General features: G+C 41.7%; 2 protein-coding genes across 2 annotated transcripts in view; both read right to left on the bottom strand.

Annotated features, from left to right (window-relative positions):
• LOC311063661 (uncharacterized protein) overlaps positions 1-17,227 on the bottom strand; it is a 159,269-nt gene that overhangs the window by 70,642 nt on the left and 71,400 nt on the right. The window lies entirely within an intron of this gene.
• The window catches only part of kcnk10a (potassium channel, subfamily K, member 10a), a gene marked incomplete at its 3' end in the record, with an annotated part of 30,083 nt that overhangs the window by 1,652 nt on the left and 11,204 nt on the right, over positions 1-17,227 (bottom strand). The window contains exons 3-6 of the mRNA XM_084083437.1: positions 9,722-9,839; positions 3,989-4,149; positions 2,484-2,676; positions 253-395 (exon numbers count right to left, since the gene is read on the bottom strand). Coding sequence (XP_083939563.1) covers positions 253-395; positions 2,484-2,676; positions 3,989-4,149; positions 9,722-9,839 — 615 coding nt within the window. The remainder of the gene's footprint in view (positions 1-252; positions 396-2,483; positions 2,677-3,988; positions 4,150-9,721; positions 9,840-17,227) is intronic.

The following is a 17,227-nucleotide window of genomic DNA, read 5'->3' as shown; positions in this document are numbered from 1 at the left end:
TCAATTTACTGTTTGAGATACATTTCAAACCTTTATTTATGCTCGAAAGGCACAGAGGTTACCCTCAGTTTGACAACGAGCAAACAATACACTAATATTAACAGCGAACAACAAACGCATACAGGAGCTAGTAAATATACTAAAAATACGAAATACAAAAACAAAACAAAAATGTTACAGACAGATACACAATAGTGCGTAAACATAGATTTTAACCCTGCAAAAGAACATCATATGTGTCTGGATGCATACCTCTTCTTTTGTTTTCTTGGAAATGACCCTCAGCCAGTCTCCGATCATGCTCAGCACTGCAGCAAAGTAGGCCAGACCAACCAGTATCCAGAACCACACCAGTGGTCTGTACCACTTACGGTACTCAATCCTCCGGTCTCCTCCTGAAGGGGGATGGGGAAAGAAAATCGATAAAATATTCATTGTCTCTGCAGCAGTCTGCATGTTTCATATAATGTATTATTTATTTATTATATTTTGGGCATGTCATTATAGGCAGAAATGTGCAAAAATGTCTGAAACATTTTCTCAAAATTGTAGATATTTCTGAAAAGTTCTAGGAAAAAAAATCTAAAACTTTCAAACATAAAAAACTAACATTTTCAAAAATCACAACATGAGCTTGTAGATCGGCTATTTGTATGCGACACAGCATAAAAAATAGGGCTTCAGGAGCTAAATGGCAAATGTTAGACATTCATCACAAGATATATTTCTGAGACATGCATTTGAATAATTTTCCTTTCAAATTTCCAGTGTGTTGAGGAGCGATCAGGCTAGAAATCACTGGTGATGTGCAGACACGGGCGAGCTCGGCCTGGGCGGCTCCATTATTGTATTCCATTGCGCTAAAGCAATAAACAACCGCTCCTCACATTAACTGAATGTCACCAGTCCACAGAGAGGACTACATCCATCACACAAGAAAGCCACACTCTGTGGAAAGTTAATCACTCGTCGCAGCGGAGATGGAACCCCAACTCTTGCCAAGCCCATCTATGCAATGAAAGCATTCCTATAAAGCAGCACTGACCTCACATTAGGTCAGACATGAATAATGATTGTGCGGAGCAGATGTTGGCGACCATAATCAATAGGACAAATAAGGGGAATAGAGGATGAAGCTGTGCGATCAAATTTAACCCCTTTCAAGCTCTACTCTGGCCTTATCATTATAGGCGCAAAAGTTTTAATATACTTTAGCTAAAACAGCGGATCTACAAGCTCACCATGCGTTGCGATGTGATGCATTGTGAGCCTGTGGATTTTTAATTCCACTATTCCAGTATATATTACACTATATATTACAGTGACATACAATATAAATAGGGCTAATGCTGGGCTCACACTACAGGATAATCGGAATCGGAATTATCTGGCAAGACAACCCTATAGTGTGAGCGGTTCAAAGATCCAATCTTGAACCCCCTTGATTTGCTCACAGACTATCGGTCCGCCCCTATAAATGATTAAGGTTGTTTGATATCTGGATGATGGATTACATCACTACAGTCCGAGTGGAACGGCAGGAGTGGAACGGCACACGTCACAGAGACAAACAACTACAAGTAGACGTTCAGTGAATGAGAAGATATTTGACACAGCGATCTGTCAAAACAACCTGTTCGGGGGGGGGGGGGATGCACAGCTGAGGCTTTGTTGATACAGTATGTGGGAAGAACACAACTATACAACATGTATTGTCCTCCCAGAAATATCATTCAGAACCGTCCATCGCCGCCGCAAGTTTAACAGGCTCTGCTGTTTACTACGTCTGCTTTCGCGTGTGATCACTGCACGTTGAGGTGCTGCATCTGCGTCTGTGTGATGTGATGCAACCAGATTTTCAAATTGTTTAAGATTGAAAAAATCCTGTAGTCTAAGCCCCGCTTTATTTAAGACCTGGAACTGTGTCATTTTTAGATTTGAGCTAAAAAGCATTATTTTACACTTTGGGTCTATTCAAAAATAGCAGATACACAAGCTTGTAGAGCGAGCTTGTAGATCTGCTATTTTTGAAAAATCGTGAAAATGTGTGCAAATCTTTGAATATATATATTTCTAAAGCGAACATTTTTAACTCAAATCTTTGCTTCTGGGGGGTCCCTGGAACAAAATATTTTGATGGGGGTCCACGGCCAAATACAAATCATTTTGGGGGTCCTTGACATGAAAAAGATTGAGCACCACTGATATAGAAACATACGTTTTTTTCAGAAAACTGTTGGGATTTAGGAGACATGTAGAATCGGCTTCAGGTCTCAATGGGTTAAGTTATGAATTCAATTGATTTCTAGGAACACTCTATTCGTTGATCAACCACATGACCCAGTGGGCAAACAATTCGCTAAAATTAGGCGAACATTCAGATCTACAAGCTTGCAGATGGAGATTCTGTGTAGAGGGGAAAAAAGAAGGGTACAGACCTCTGGCTGGTCCGGTCTATGAAGTGGTTATAAGCAACTCCTCACCTGCTACATAGTCACCAATTCCAACGGTAGTCAGGGTGATGACAACGAAGTAGATGGCGTCCAGAGCGGTCCAGCCCTCGATATGTTTGAAGATGACAGCTGGGATGGTGACGAAGACGATGCAGCCGGCCAGGATGAAGAGGAGGGTGGAGGCGACGCGGATCTTAGTCTGGCTGATCTGTCTGTGTTTGTTCTGTGAATGTGACGGACACATTGAAAACCTCAGCGTTCATACAGACAATACAGACACAGATAGACAGAACTTCTTTTTGGACATCATACTTTATTTTTGTATTCTTTTTTTCTGATGACATCAAATAAACATAACCTTTTTCTTTTTTTTTTACCCACCCGCACGCACGCACGCACGCACGCACGCACACACACACACACACACACACACACACACACACACACACACACACACACACACACACACACACACACACACACACACACACACACACACACACACACACACACACACACACACACACACACACACACTCAGAGACACCAACCGTCTTAAAGACAGATAGCCGCATGCAGAGCAACGCCGTAAAAAGCAACCTTAGCCGTAACAATTATCGTGTATTCATGGGGTTCTGTGACCGTTTATTTTCTTCTAGTTTTAGTATCCTTGTGGGGTGTTTTGAAACACATAAAGAACACACAGAGACATAATGTACATACACAGCATGAACAATTAAAGCCATATAATACCAAGGCCATATCATGCAGGGGGCAGATTGTGTTTTGGCTTTGCTGGCAACGACAGAGGACATTTTATGGCACTGACGAGGTACTGTTGTTATAGCTCATCAGCAAGACCACTCATTATAATAAGGAAGGAATGTTCAATCAGCATCAACAAGCTGCTAGGAGGGCTTTGGAGCTGCCAGGAGCGTCCTGCAGGCTGGTTATACGCAGCCAACTCCCTCCACAGGGCTTCTCATTTGTCTGACCTCTAACTGAGAAGAAGTATTGAGAGGAGGCTACACACATGCACTCTAATCAAGACTCAAGACAATCAAGAGGGGGTTTAATTGTCACTCACTCATACAGGTACAAGCAGCAACAACATTGGAAGGACAAGTTCCACAAAACTGTACAACACAACAATACAACAAGATAATATTCTTAATAATAATACTGGATGTACTGAAATACAAATTAAAAAGAATAAGAAAATAAAGACAAAGATTACACTTATCTATTATGTACATTGGTGCAAGCAACCCTGAAGTTTTACAGATTGATTGCTTTTTTGTACTTTGTCCTTATCGTTGCTCAGGGCTCTGACTACCACAGGGAAAAAGAAAACTCATTTAACTATAAATTAGATAACTCAGCGTTAAATGATACTCAGCCAGAACTTTTCAGAATAGCCATTGTTGAAGCCAATCCTTTTCATAGCATTCCTTCTGAGCTGCTGTTTCACTGTTGTTATGATTGAGCATAAATATATATTTTGGTCACAATTGATTTTCTTTTTTTTCACTCACCCTGAACATTTTCTCTACGCGGGCGATGCTTTTCACAAAGATGGTCCCCAGCTGGTCCCCAACTCCAGCCAGGAGGAATCCAAAGAGAGGGATGCCAAATATTGCATACAAAATACAGAAGATCTTCCCTCCCTCTGTGCTCGGGGCGATGTTACCATACCCTAGGGAGAGAGAAGAGAGGTGTTTATTAATGTGTCTTGTCTGGGTGGGCACCAATGTTTTTAGCACATGACTCAAGGTCGAGGTACAACGTCTATAGTTGAATTAACAATGTTTACAGCATCAGCATGCGTCTGAAAGAGTCTGTCTGTCTGTCTGTCTGTCTGTCTGTCTGTCTGTCTGTCCACTTGTGATCACTGACACTTGGCATAGAACCTCATTTGTTGAGATATTAACTTTTAGATATTATAACTGAAGTCAATGGGGCTCAAATTGTCTAAATGTGGACACAGATGACGTACATGTACATGTATATGTTACAGTTCATGTGGGAAATCACTTATACAGTAACTATTTGACTATCTGCCATAAGTATCTATCCCCTTTAGCCAAGCCGTCTATAAGAGGAAATAATGGCGGTCAAATCAAGCTAAAGCCCTGACAGATATGGAGTCATACTTCATAGATGCATCATAGACGACTGTTATCCATAGACTGGTCACATAAAAGGTCCACATGAAGCCACGTCATTAATAACCCCCATCTTGTTTTTCAGCAAGTTCAAAAAGTTGTGAGCTTGTGGATTGGCTATTTTCACAGTGCAACGTGCTTAAACTGAACAAAAAAAAACAGAACAGAAATTAAATGAACATAGTGGAATACCAAACAAAATACTGTAGGTATGTTTTCAAAGGCACACGTACACATCCAAAATTTGACAGCCAGCTTCTGTCTGTATGACAGCTTCCAGGGAATCAGATTTCATTTGGAGTGATATATGGGGGTCGTGACAAGCACGGACGAGGTCAAGCATGCGGGTCAGGGAATGGACAAGAGACGAGGTTCACCCTGACAAGACAATGACTGACACCTCCTGAACCCTATTAGCCTTCTCCAGCTGGTGGGAGAAGAAAACTTTGAATGCATTCAACAAACTGCTCTATTGGCACCCCGCCATGTTACCACACACACGCACACACACACACACACACACACACACACACACACACACACACACACACACACACACACACACACACACACACACACACACACACACACACACACACACACACACACACACAGTAGACATGTTTCATTGCATTCATGATTAATCCAGACATCTGACATGATTTGAACACACGGATGATGTCATCGTGTGCAATCAAGGGTTCCAATGGCTTGGAGCCATGGAGTACCATGTTCTGTTTCCATGTCAGTTCATCTAGCAGCTTTAATCATGTCACTTACTGTAAACCATGCACATGAAACTTTTGCTTGCTATTTTTTATCTGCTGTAGTGGTGGTGGCACCCCCGATGCGTTGCGTTGTGAGCTTGTAGGCTATTTTCAAAAGATTTTGCTTTTACTCAAGTACATTTTGACTACCGGACTTTTACCTTTAAGTGAGTGTTTCTACATTGCAGTATTGATACTTTTACTTAAATTAAAAAATGTATTACTTTTTCCACCACTGATCTGCCGGATATGTTTTCCACCTGCACCAGAGGCATTTCTGCCTTCCAATGTGCTATTAATCCATTGAATTTTAATCATGCGCCTTAATATATTGGGTATTGCATATTTAATTTAACTGTGCCTTCCTGTTATGTACCTTGTTCTTTGTTCCTTTTTTCTCTATTCTGTTTCCTTGTAAATGCAAACCCAATCTTTCATGCCTGTAATCCAGTGATGTGACAATAAATGTGATTCTGATTAGTTTGCCACCTGCTGCAGCTAGACAGTGCAAGTATCATTTTTGTTCCAACTCTGATACTGCTAATCTGATTTTATTTTCAGGTGTATAATTAATATTCAGGTAAGGTCGCATTATGATTTGAATTACTTCCACAATTATATTTCTTCAAGATGAAGAACAACATTGGTATTGGCTGCTTGGGTGCTTGAATAGGGTATGCATATAAATAAAAGTAGAAACAAGGTAGTTTAGGGATACAGGAAGTCAAGATTCCTTCCATATATCTTGTGCAGGGCCGGATGAACCCTTCGTGGTGCCCAGTGCTACAACCCGTTTTGCATATACAGATGTGCCACTTCAAAACTTCACACGTTACTGTTCTTTCCCTGATAGTGCCCTGAAAAAGCATTTTTTTCCTCCCTTTTCTGCCCTTAAAATGCACTGTTTTGCCCCTGAAAAGAAGTTGTCACTACACACCCCCGTTTTTCCCTTCAACAGACATCCATATACATGAGAACAAAAGAATGTGTGTTGAACAAGGTGTCAGACTCATTATGAGGCGAAAGGTGATTTGACCAGTTGCTCAAATTAATTAGCATCATAAAAGCAGTGATCATCAAAATAATTCAGCATTTTAAATGCCCTTCTTTGTCCCTCTTATTGCCCTGGGAATCCCCTGAAAATTTACTGTATTGGCGATGGCAGGACATGTGAAGTTTTGAAGTGGCACATCTGTACAGTATGCACTACGTAAAGGGAAAAGATTTGGACCCATATGCATGGTAATCAATAATTAATGTGTAGTTAATAGTTAATGCGTAAAAGTACTACTAATTCTACTACTGATATAGAAGAGCTTACTACTCACTTTGGGATGTATTATTCCAATAATATGAAATTATATATAACGTCATTACTTTTTGGTAGAAACTCAAGCTAGTGCTGGAAGGGACGTAGGCTAGTTATTCAATCCATCAGCAGTGGTGACAGGATGCCATTTTGATCCTGAGCTGTTGAAATGGCCAGTGAGATGGATAGCATTGTTTTCAAACAGTGGTGGTGGAATAGAACAAATGATGGAGCTGGGTGTAAAAAGTGGAGCCAATGCATGAAACTGGAGGACAATAAACTGAGGTATAGTGCAACCAAAATGTGGGTTGAGGCCTGCGAGCAAGATGTAGTATCGTAAATAGTTTGCATCCCAATTAAATAAGATGCTTTTACTCACAGTTTTGACAAGTTAAGCTGTGTGACAGTCAAGTCTATCCAACATTATTATTTTTACACTTCGCATTGGACTCATGTTACTTCATATCAAGTTTAACATAAAAAACAATGAACAACTGAGGAAGAAATCATGTTATTATGATTGGTTTTATGTAACCTTATTTTCAGTATATTATGTTGTTCATCTTATGTGACTCATCTCTGTGCCCTATGATACATTATATTTTACATTACGTAAGAGCCAAGATGTCTCTACTTGGCCCGATAGCTATTGTTTATGGCACAGCTTGTCCTTGTAACATGACAGTATTAACATGGTCTGATTCCTTGTACTCCAAGCAGAACGACTGTACCACATGCCTGTGCGTACTCAATGTACATCTCCCCTGTCCGCTAATGTATAAAAGCACCAACACAACCCTTTTATTTCCTATTACTGATTGACCGTGAATTCCACCGCAGTTCTTGCAACAAGCAGACAACCAAACAAAACAACAAACAACTATTGGCCATAAGCCTGAGAGAATGGTGTCTTTTCACGTCATGTTGGAGCTTGGCGAATTTCCATTGGGAGAGCGTTCCACAGGATGGGGGCTACCACACTGAAGGCTCTGTCCACCAAAGTTCGCTTGCTTGTTTTGAGGGCAGAGAGGAGGTCCAAGTCTGTGGACCGCAGGTTCATAAAGTACATAGGGTTTAAGTGGTTAAGAATGAACCTGCAACAAGGATCAGGAGCCATACTAATTGACAACAGGGTAACAATGATTCACTTTGTGTTTGGCTCTATTAATGTAAGCACATTTCTTAAGGTGTTGTTCAAATTGATGGGTCTCTACACGGTAGCGCCAATGTAACATGGTAACGCGTAGACCATTCAGTAGAACTAAAGTAGAACTAGAAAAATGGCGCTTTTCATTCTCATAAAAACAATCTATTTCAAAAGGTGTGAAAATATGAAAGCAAAACATTTTCCAACAGCACAGCTTCATTATATATGATAATATATGCAAAACAATTCCCTACGTCCTGAGGGAACTTTTGTTCAATTTTGCACAAACAGCAGAAAAATCACAGCTGGTAAATTACACTGCTGTCTGCAACTTCTAATGCTTAATTTGACCGTCATACCAACGACGGTGTCGCATGCTGAAAATAGCCGATGTAAAAGCTCACAACACATCACATCCACAACGTTTCCCAACTGATTTCCTGGTTGATATGTAAAAAAATAAATAATAATAATAACTACTTTCTTCATGGAAATGATTTCTTCCTCCAGACATGGAATGGTTCTAAATGTAATCTCCAGGCCTTTTCATAGTACAAGTGTATTGATTCAATTGAATATGATATGGAATGTGATAGTCACCAAGTACGTTTTTTGACATGGGTAATCTATAATGAGACCACCATATTCACCAAACCCACACACCACAAACATAAATAGTCTTTTCAACTATAAGCTATCATTCTATCCCTCTCAATAAAGATCTGCCAACAGTCAGTTTCTTATGCCAGTGGTTCTTAAACTTTTTGATTTCATGGACCCCCATTACTCTTGAGAGTGTACAAATGGAACCAAATGGACCTGTAAGTGTTTGTACACTCACATAGCTACAGACTATAAGGGCCCTTTTAGAACCCCTTCAAGGAACCCTGGACCCCACTTTGAGAACCACAGGCCTAGACACAAGACATCTGTATGAGGATTTCCAAATAGTAGCTCACAAACTCTTTGATTAGATTCAGATTTGAGGATATCCATGAGAGGTCTTGGATCAGGCATTTGCAAAGGCTCATAAGTAAAACTGAAATGAATTATGAATAATTCAATGGTTAACATACAGTACATTCAATTGCTAAATGTGATATTATCAAACATAAATACCAAACATTTCACCCTAGTTTACATTTCCCAAAAGGAAATGCATGTACGGTCGGACCACAAACAGGGATTAAACATAATCTTCACCAGCATTAAACATTAATTACCAGAGCGGGGATATCAAAAGTAGAAGCATGGGTTTTACCCCACATCCCCCCAGCAGATCGTCCATCCCTGGGTGACTCATCATGCATGTCTCACTTTGCACCAACATGGACGGAAAAACTGTTTTGTACTCTATGTACTCTGTACAGCCCTGCAACGTATCAAATAGAAACATGTAAATTCTAGAATCTAGTCTGAACCAGGCAGCAAGCATTCACTCTTGGTCGATATGAAGCTAATACGGAAGTCATTAAAATGCTGCAGTTTTCATGAATGACCTGGACGGTATCGCTTGACTCGACTTTATTACCATAGTAAACCTTTTCATAAAGACTTAATGTTGTCAATCTCTAGTTTCAAGTCTTCTTCCCACAGCATGATCTGCGTTTTGATAAATTATTGTCCGATTAATTTTAAAATTGATGATAAAGGCAGTGTATGTTTCCGGGGCTTGTGATTGGGTTCTACTGAGTGAAGACCCACCCTTGCTCCGCTTCCATCCAATAGCATTAGATTTCGGTTGTTTTTCAGGACGGTAAATTCCAAGATGGTGGATTTTAATTCTCTGAAATATTGGTCTATTGAAACCAATGGGTGACGTCACGGCTCCCTTCCTCCCCTCTTGCTGCAATCCAGTGCAGTGCCATCGGTACTCTTACCTATGGTTGTGATGACGGTACCGGCGAAGAAGAAGGCACTGCTTAGGTCCCAGTGGCTGGAGTTGTAGGATGTAAGTCCGATGGGACTCACCCCAGCATTCACAGCATCTATAGAATGCTGGGAAAAACACACAAAGAAAGTAGCATATTAAAAATGTGGTCTGCGGTTGTAATATAAAAAACAATAATGTTAAAGCCATTGTTTTTCAGTCTACAGCTAGTTTTCTAATCTAGGTGGTTAACCACTTCAACCCCATATACTTTGCTGACCGGGGTCTCCCAGGGGTCTGTACTTAGCCCCTCCTTATTTCCCTCAACACCAAATCTCTTTGCCAAAAACAGCCGATCTACAAACTCACAAGGCTATATACGGTATTATAATAAAATGCAGAAAATGGGACGCTAGGATTCATGGGGTTAACTGGTTCTCAGTTCTGGTTCTGTGGACTCTGACTAATAATAGCTTTGTATAAGAATTCCAGGTAACGGGCCTGGACCGCTGGCGTAGCGGTCCAGGCACCTAGGCTCAGTGTAGCCTGACAGCGCGTCACGGGTTTGACTCCCGATCCCCACGTCTTCGCTGCATGTCTCTTTTCCTGTCAGCCATTTCCTGTCAGCCTACTGTCGTGTCAAATTAAGGCATAAAAGCCCAAAAACAAATCTTTAAAAAAAAAAGAATTCCAGGTAACATACGGTATGGGTCAAGGGTACATACACATGAAAAGGAAACTTGACAAGAGAAGGTGCATGTGTCACAAATGGCCCATGGCTCCATGTCCCCTTCCCTGTCATTTATGCCCTTTCCTGTCCAGTGTGCCCTGTTAGTTTGCCCAGTATGTTTTTCCCCTCGTTCTGCTCACCCCTCCCCCTCTGTGCATCCTTGATTTAGAGACTGATTCCACCTGGAGTTCCCAGCGGTGACTGTTTGAGAACTGAGACTTTGGGTACTCAACGGGACTGAACCTTTGATTGAGATGCCTGTTCATTTGTCCATGTTCCTCAGTGTTTGTTTTCAGTCAGTGTTTGAGAACATTAGTTCCTGTTTTATAGTCCTGTGAGGTGTACCTCCGTTAAGTTATTTAAGTAAAGTTTGGTTCAACTTCAACTCTCCTTATCGTGAGAGCATGTCTCTCTGCATACTGCTGCAGGTGGTGTACACAGGTTTTCAGGTAGTGTGCTTTGGTGACAGAGTCACAAGGAGAGAGACTATGCAGGAATAATTATAATAGCCTGTGCGTCAATGAAATGTAATTGCGTTTTAAATGTGTTACTTTATTGAACATTATATTTGCATGAAATAATTCTTCAGTTCAATGCACGTTTCCCTGCTGGTGCAAACCATTATGAACTAGAGAAAGTGCTCCTCGGAGCACAGGTCTCCGCCAGGTCAGGTAAAATAGGTTGGGGGGCGGATGGGACGTATCCGTCTTGATCAGTTGACTATAGAGATCATGTGTACCGATTTGCGTGATGTTTGGATAAAATCTGAAGAAGTAATATCAAAAAATGAGTTTTATATAAGTTGGCCTCCTGGTGGCGCTATAATAGGGTAATGTTGAAAGGGTGGCATTTATTTGTCAACATATTGCAAATGTGCGTGCAAAGTTTCACCGCAATGGGACGCTGCGTTCATGATTTGCAACATTTTGTTCAAAACGGGCCACTCCTGCAAACTTTAGATGTCAATCTTAGCCAATCAGGATGGAATATGAAAAATCTAACAGATCCGTCTTGATCACATGACTATAGAGATCATGTCTATCGATTTGCGTGAAATTTGGATAAAATGTGAAGGAGTAATATCAAAAATATGTTTTATATAAGTCGGCCTCCTGGTGGCGCTATAAAAGGCAGATGTGAAAAATGCAGGGCAATGGTTTTTCCCTGACCTCTAGGGAGTGCACATACAAATTTTTACACAGATCGTGCAATTACAGGTAAAAACAGTAATCGGCGTGTTATAGCGCCACCATGAGGCTGATTTGAACATGTTCAAGTGTCATATCTTCCTCGGCATAGTGGGAATGTGTGTGCAAAATTTAACGGAAATTGCAAGCTGTGGTCATGATTTGAGTCATTTTGAGCACTCGTGCAAACTTTGGAAGCTTTTTTTAGCCAATCAGGATGGAATATGAAAAATCTGAAAGAACTGTTTCGTGTAATGATTATATAGATACTGTGTACCGATTCGCGTGACGTTTGGGCAAAATCTGTAGGAGTACTGTCAAAAAATGTTTTTTGCAAAAAGCGGCCTCCTGGTGGCGCTATAACAGGCCCATGTGAAAGATTTGGGGCAAAGGTTCTGAATTGGCATCCAGGGAGTGTGTGTGCAGTTTCGCTGCGAACAAGCCAACGGTGCCGGAGATTACCTGTTCACAGACGGACACACGGACGGACGGACACACAGACACACACGGACGGACGGACAGGGTGCAAAACATACTCTCTCGCCATGCCTTACGGCCTGGCGGAGACAATGAGCTGAAACATTTCTCATAAATACTTGTGGGCATCGCTGTCTCCCTGGACGTTGGTAACAGCGCAACTGACAGCTTTTTGCAGGATGCCGGTCTAGTCTGATCCAATGGAGAGAGCTCTGCAGTCCCCTCTCCTCCACCAGTGGCTGACTCTTATATTGTAGGCACTGTTATGCTTTTTGTCCTCCCTTTTTAAGTCCCCCCCAATAAAATGTTTATTTCTTCCTCTGAACCAACACTATAGCGTATATATATTTACTGCATGAGTCAATTGACTCAGATCATCACAACTTCATCATACTCAGGATGAACAGCTATGATCAGCATAATAAGAGCCCACAGTGCCTCAGTCAGTCAGTGTAGCACTCTGCCAGGTGCACAGAGACAGCCCTCCGGAGTTCCATCAAAATGTTCCAGTCCATTACATCCAGTTGTGCTTTTAACCACTAAACCATTCACTTCGTTGACCAGTGTCACCCAGGGGGTATACCGTCCTTGGTCCCCTAATGTTTTCCCTTCTGCACCAAATTTCTTCCCCGAAAATAGTTCATCTACAAGCTCTCAACGTGTCGTGGGTGCATTGTGAGCTAGTAGATCTGCTGCTTTCACCAAATGTTTGCTTATTTCGCCCGATGATCGTCTACTATGACACTATAAAGTGGTTAATTCTACATCTGCATGGTCAATCAATGTGACAAGAAGCACTAGGAGAGAAGCATGGATGGATGGGTGGATGGATGGATGGATGGATGGATGGATGGAGTCAGAGAGAGAGAGAGAGAGAGAGAGAGAGAGAGAGAGAGAGAGAGAGAGAGAGAGAGAGAGAGAGAGAGAGAGAGACACCGGGCACTGCCAGGCAGGTCTTTATGGCCATAGCAGTCACGCTCTGTGGCAGTGTGCCCTGAGTGATGCCACCGTTAACAGATGGGACTCGGTGTGCGGATGTTCTCTCAGGGCGTGAGGAATAGGCGTGTAGTTGGCTGAAGGGCAAAGCGAGGACATGCATCAGTAGATCTCCTCGTGAAGCGTCGAACCCTAAGAAACGTAACAATTGTAGTTTTGCCGCAGTGAACTAAATATACAAGAAGTGATGTGAAGCGCCTTGTTCGTTTTTTTTACTCAGATTAGTGAAAACTAAAAACTAAGAAGTTTGCTGTACGAGTGATTGAGCAATTAAGCAAAGCCTTTTCCTACACCTCAGCACATGTAACACTGCACTGGCACAAAAGAACTGGCTAATTATGCACCAGTCACAATTTCCACTCATAATTGCATTTGACTAACCTGACGCTACCAGATCCAAGAAGCTTGCTCCACACATTGTTTCACAGCTTAGGAACCTGGTTACTCAATACCGCCCCATCTGGCAGGGTCAGGTTAGCATTTGACAGCCACAGCATGCACCAAAACAACATCTCTTTCCCCGAGCAGACGTTCCAGTTACGATGTCTCTCGCTGAATACACTGTGTCAATCAAAATGACAGTGAGCGTCCCAGACGACCAAAGCAAAAAAAAGAAAGTTCTTTCACTCCATAAAACATGGCAAAATGGATGTATAATTCTATTGCATTACATCCTTGAATCGATCTGTGCTAGTAGTGTTAAGTTAAGTTATGCACAGCTGTGTCGATGCTACACCCTTGTATTTACAAAGTTCTCTTTCTCGCGGCGAAAAATGTCATTTGTCAACCGCAGCGTAATTTGTCATTCCATCGTTGCATGGTACGTTCTATCTCTTCCCATCTATCGCTGAAACTGTAGTGTTGAGAATGTCTCTACAAATACTGCCTCTGTGGAGACCGAGACAATCAGATGGCAGCTCTGTATGCTGCTTTGCTCTCATACCATAGATATTTTATCCCTGTGTATCAAATAAAAGGCATGGTGCTTGTTCACAGCACGCATGGCCTGTCGCTGTCCACTGCCAGTGGTGCTGAACCAAACCATTCACCAATTGATAAATGTAGAGCGATGTGTGCTGTCCTTGGTTTGTCCATTTGTATCACAGCTGGCAACCTGTTTTATTTGTTTGTGTCCTTTAGAACAAGCTTGTCTTGCAGCTTGCTCGGCTCATTAGGTGATAATTTGTGTTCATGATAGGATATCGGTTATTTTACAGTCATGAATTTTGAAATTATTCTTTTTATCAGAAGGGCCCCTTGAGATCTCTGTGCTAAGAGTCGAGCTCTGCCCCTGTCTCCAGGGTTTGCTTTGTAATTATGCACTGTGCTGTGATGACTAAGACCTTTGACGCAGTAAACTCAGACGCAGTCCGTTGCCCAGGGTACCGGTTCACCTCCCCTGGAGCCTCCAGAGTGTCCCACATGAATGATCCAGAAATGAGATGGGGCATAATACGATTCAGGGCTGTATTTGACAGGGTTTTGTTAAGCAAACATATGGCAAAAATAGGTGAACAGTCGGAAAAATAGCTTAATGTAGTGACCCCTTACTGTAGTGATACATACTGTGGTCACTCCATCCATCCATCCATCCATCCAAAAGTAGTTTTACGGCAGTGAGCAAAATATACAAGAACGATGTGAGATGTGAAGGGCCTTTTACTCAGATAAAAAAAAAACTAAAAGTAAGAAGTTTGCTGTGCGAGTGATTGAGCAATTAAGCGAAGCCTTTTCCTACACCTCAGCACATGATGTAATGCTGCACTGGTACACAAACATCCATCTATCTATCTATCTATCTATCTATCTATCTATCTATCTATCTATCTATAGTGAGTAATTTAGCTACAGTACAAAGGATTTTCACCACAAGTACAGTAACTCTCTGGATGTCGCAGTAGAGTGTATACCTACCATTTCAGAAGAGTTTTTCATGTAGTTTTGAGCTAGAGAGAAGTGAAATAATACCAACTAAGACGGCTGGAAGAAGGCTTATGAACAGCAGTGACCCCCGAGCCTGCCTTTAGCTTTTGAATGTTGATAACAGTTTTCTTTGGTATGCTGCCATCAGTGTCTTGATATTGTTTCCCTTTTGAGCAATGCAGATCCAGTAAGAAGTTTCCATGTAAAACTATGGTCTCAGCAGAGAATGCATTACAGAGCTGCAGTGGCTCAATAACAATTCCACACAACCCATAATCTGCTGGAGAGGAGACGGACGAAGTCTGGAAATGTCAGTGTACTGTAAAATCCTGTGTTAGTTTAACAATGAGAGTGTACAAATGGACCCCAAATGGACCGGGTCCATTTGATTATATTTGCGCACTCTCTGTGTTAAACATAACACAACACCCTAAACATTTCAACAAGGTTTAATCTCTGGTGTGGGTGCACTTCTGCGAATGGGTGCGTGTGCACCTCTGCACCAGTATATATAGTGCACTGCATACATACAGTACTGTACTTTTTAACCAGATGAACCATACCGTCCCTATTCTGGGCAGGTCATGAATAGGCAAACGTGACGAAAATACTCTAACATTCAGCAAAAATCAGAAGCAGAACTATAAGCTCCGATTCAATGAAGTATCTGGAGTTTAAGTGTTTAGATAGATGCACTTGCACTTAATGTGTACTAGGCAAATTCAAATTTGACTTGAACTGAAATGACTATTTCCACGACATTGAGTTTGAATATTTTTGACAAGTTGCCCAAAATAGCGGTGCCAGGGTTAAAGGAATAGTTCACCCAAAAAATGACTTATTTTCTATCAATGACAATAAAAAAGGATTTTTTTAGGGTGAACTACTCCTTTAATGTGTTTAATGTAGCATGTCAATTCCAAAAGAAATAAGACAAACTAGAAAAACATTAAAAGAAAGTTAAAATATTACAGTATGTACAGTATGTGTCTGAGTTCGGAAACAGATAGATGAGGCATAGGTAGCTTAGTAGTTTGCTCTCTAAGTTAAGTAGGTTTCATTAATATTTTATATGGCTGGCCTTATGGATGTTCAGCATTAGTTTGTTTATTGCTTATTTTGTCCCTGTATTTTAAAGCAATGAAATATGTATGCCTTTTGTTTTGTGAAATGTTCCATAGAAATTAACCTTTTGAGTTAAGCTGTTAAGCTGTTTCAGGATATACTGTATCACTCCCCAGCAGGGTTCTATAGCCTTGGTGTGGGCCTTCCTGTCCTCAAGGTTCCGTCTCCGGGGTTTAAGAAGCCGGAGGATTTGGCAAACATCCCAGCTGTGTTAATCACCTGCCTCTATTGCTCCTGCCACCTTCCAGTCACCTTTCACGTTTCATTTGCTGTACACTGGGCTGCAGTTTTTACAAACACGTTTGCTGAAAGGTAGATGCAATATAATGCAATATTTCGCAATTGTAATAAAAATGCTCTGTCCACTGTGATACACGGACAGAAGCCTGTATTGTGTACTATATACTGGTTCTCAACATGGGATCTGGGGGCCCGCAGGGGTCCTTGAGGGGGTTTGCAGGGCAATCTGCTGTCAGTCTGCTGATGCTTTCAATCAACCACACTTTTCTACTCACCAAATCACACCTCATTCGCTCAACGAGGCGGCCTGTTTAAATAGCCCCCCCCCCCCCCCCCCCCCAACTGGATCCCTGCTTTTCAATGGCTGCCACACAGCGTTCCCTGGTTTTGCTTAGCATGCTCCTTAGCTAAATTCAGGGAGCATCTTAACTCATTGACGAGTATATTCGTCATATCAATCTAAGGTGCAGACCACCAATGAGTTACTCGTCATGTGATGGTTTCAGTATTTTACGATAGAGGGCGCTCTTCCGCAACCTGTGAGTTAATCCAAGGCTTCCAGATCAGAGGACAACCGGAAGAATCGCAGCGATCAAAACAAAACCAACCATTTTATCGTGTTTTATTTTGTTACCAAGGGCAAAGATATTCAATGGAGAGAACCAGGGAGGGAGGGAAGCCATACACATTTGCCCCGCACACCAGGCACTCAATAAGGTCTCTACCCTCTGTAGTGATGGGATGTTCATGACAGATTCGTTCTAAAATTCTTCGGTCTTTGCCGTGCACATGAATGAACTCAACCCATTCACTTCCTGAAACTGTTAGGTGCAGGCTT

This window comes from Gymnoscopelus microlampas (assembly GCF_963454915.1).
Source record: "Gymnoscopelus microlampas genome assembly, chromosome: 16".
Classification (NCBI taxonomy): domain Eukaryota; kingdom Metazoa; phylum Chordata; class Actinopteri; order Myctophiformes; family Myctophidae; genus Gymnoscopelus; species Gymnoscopelus microlampas.
This window is presented reverse-complemented; position numbering and strand designations above follow the sequence as displayed.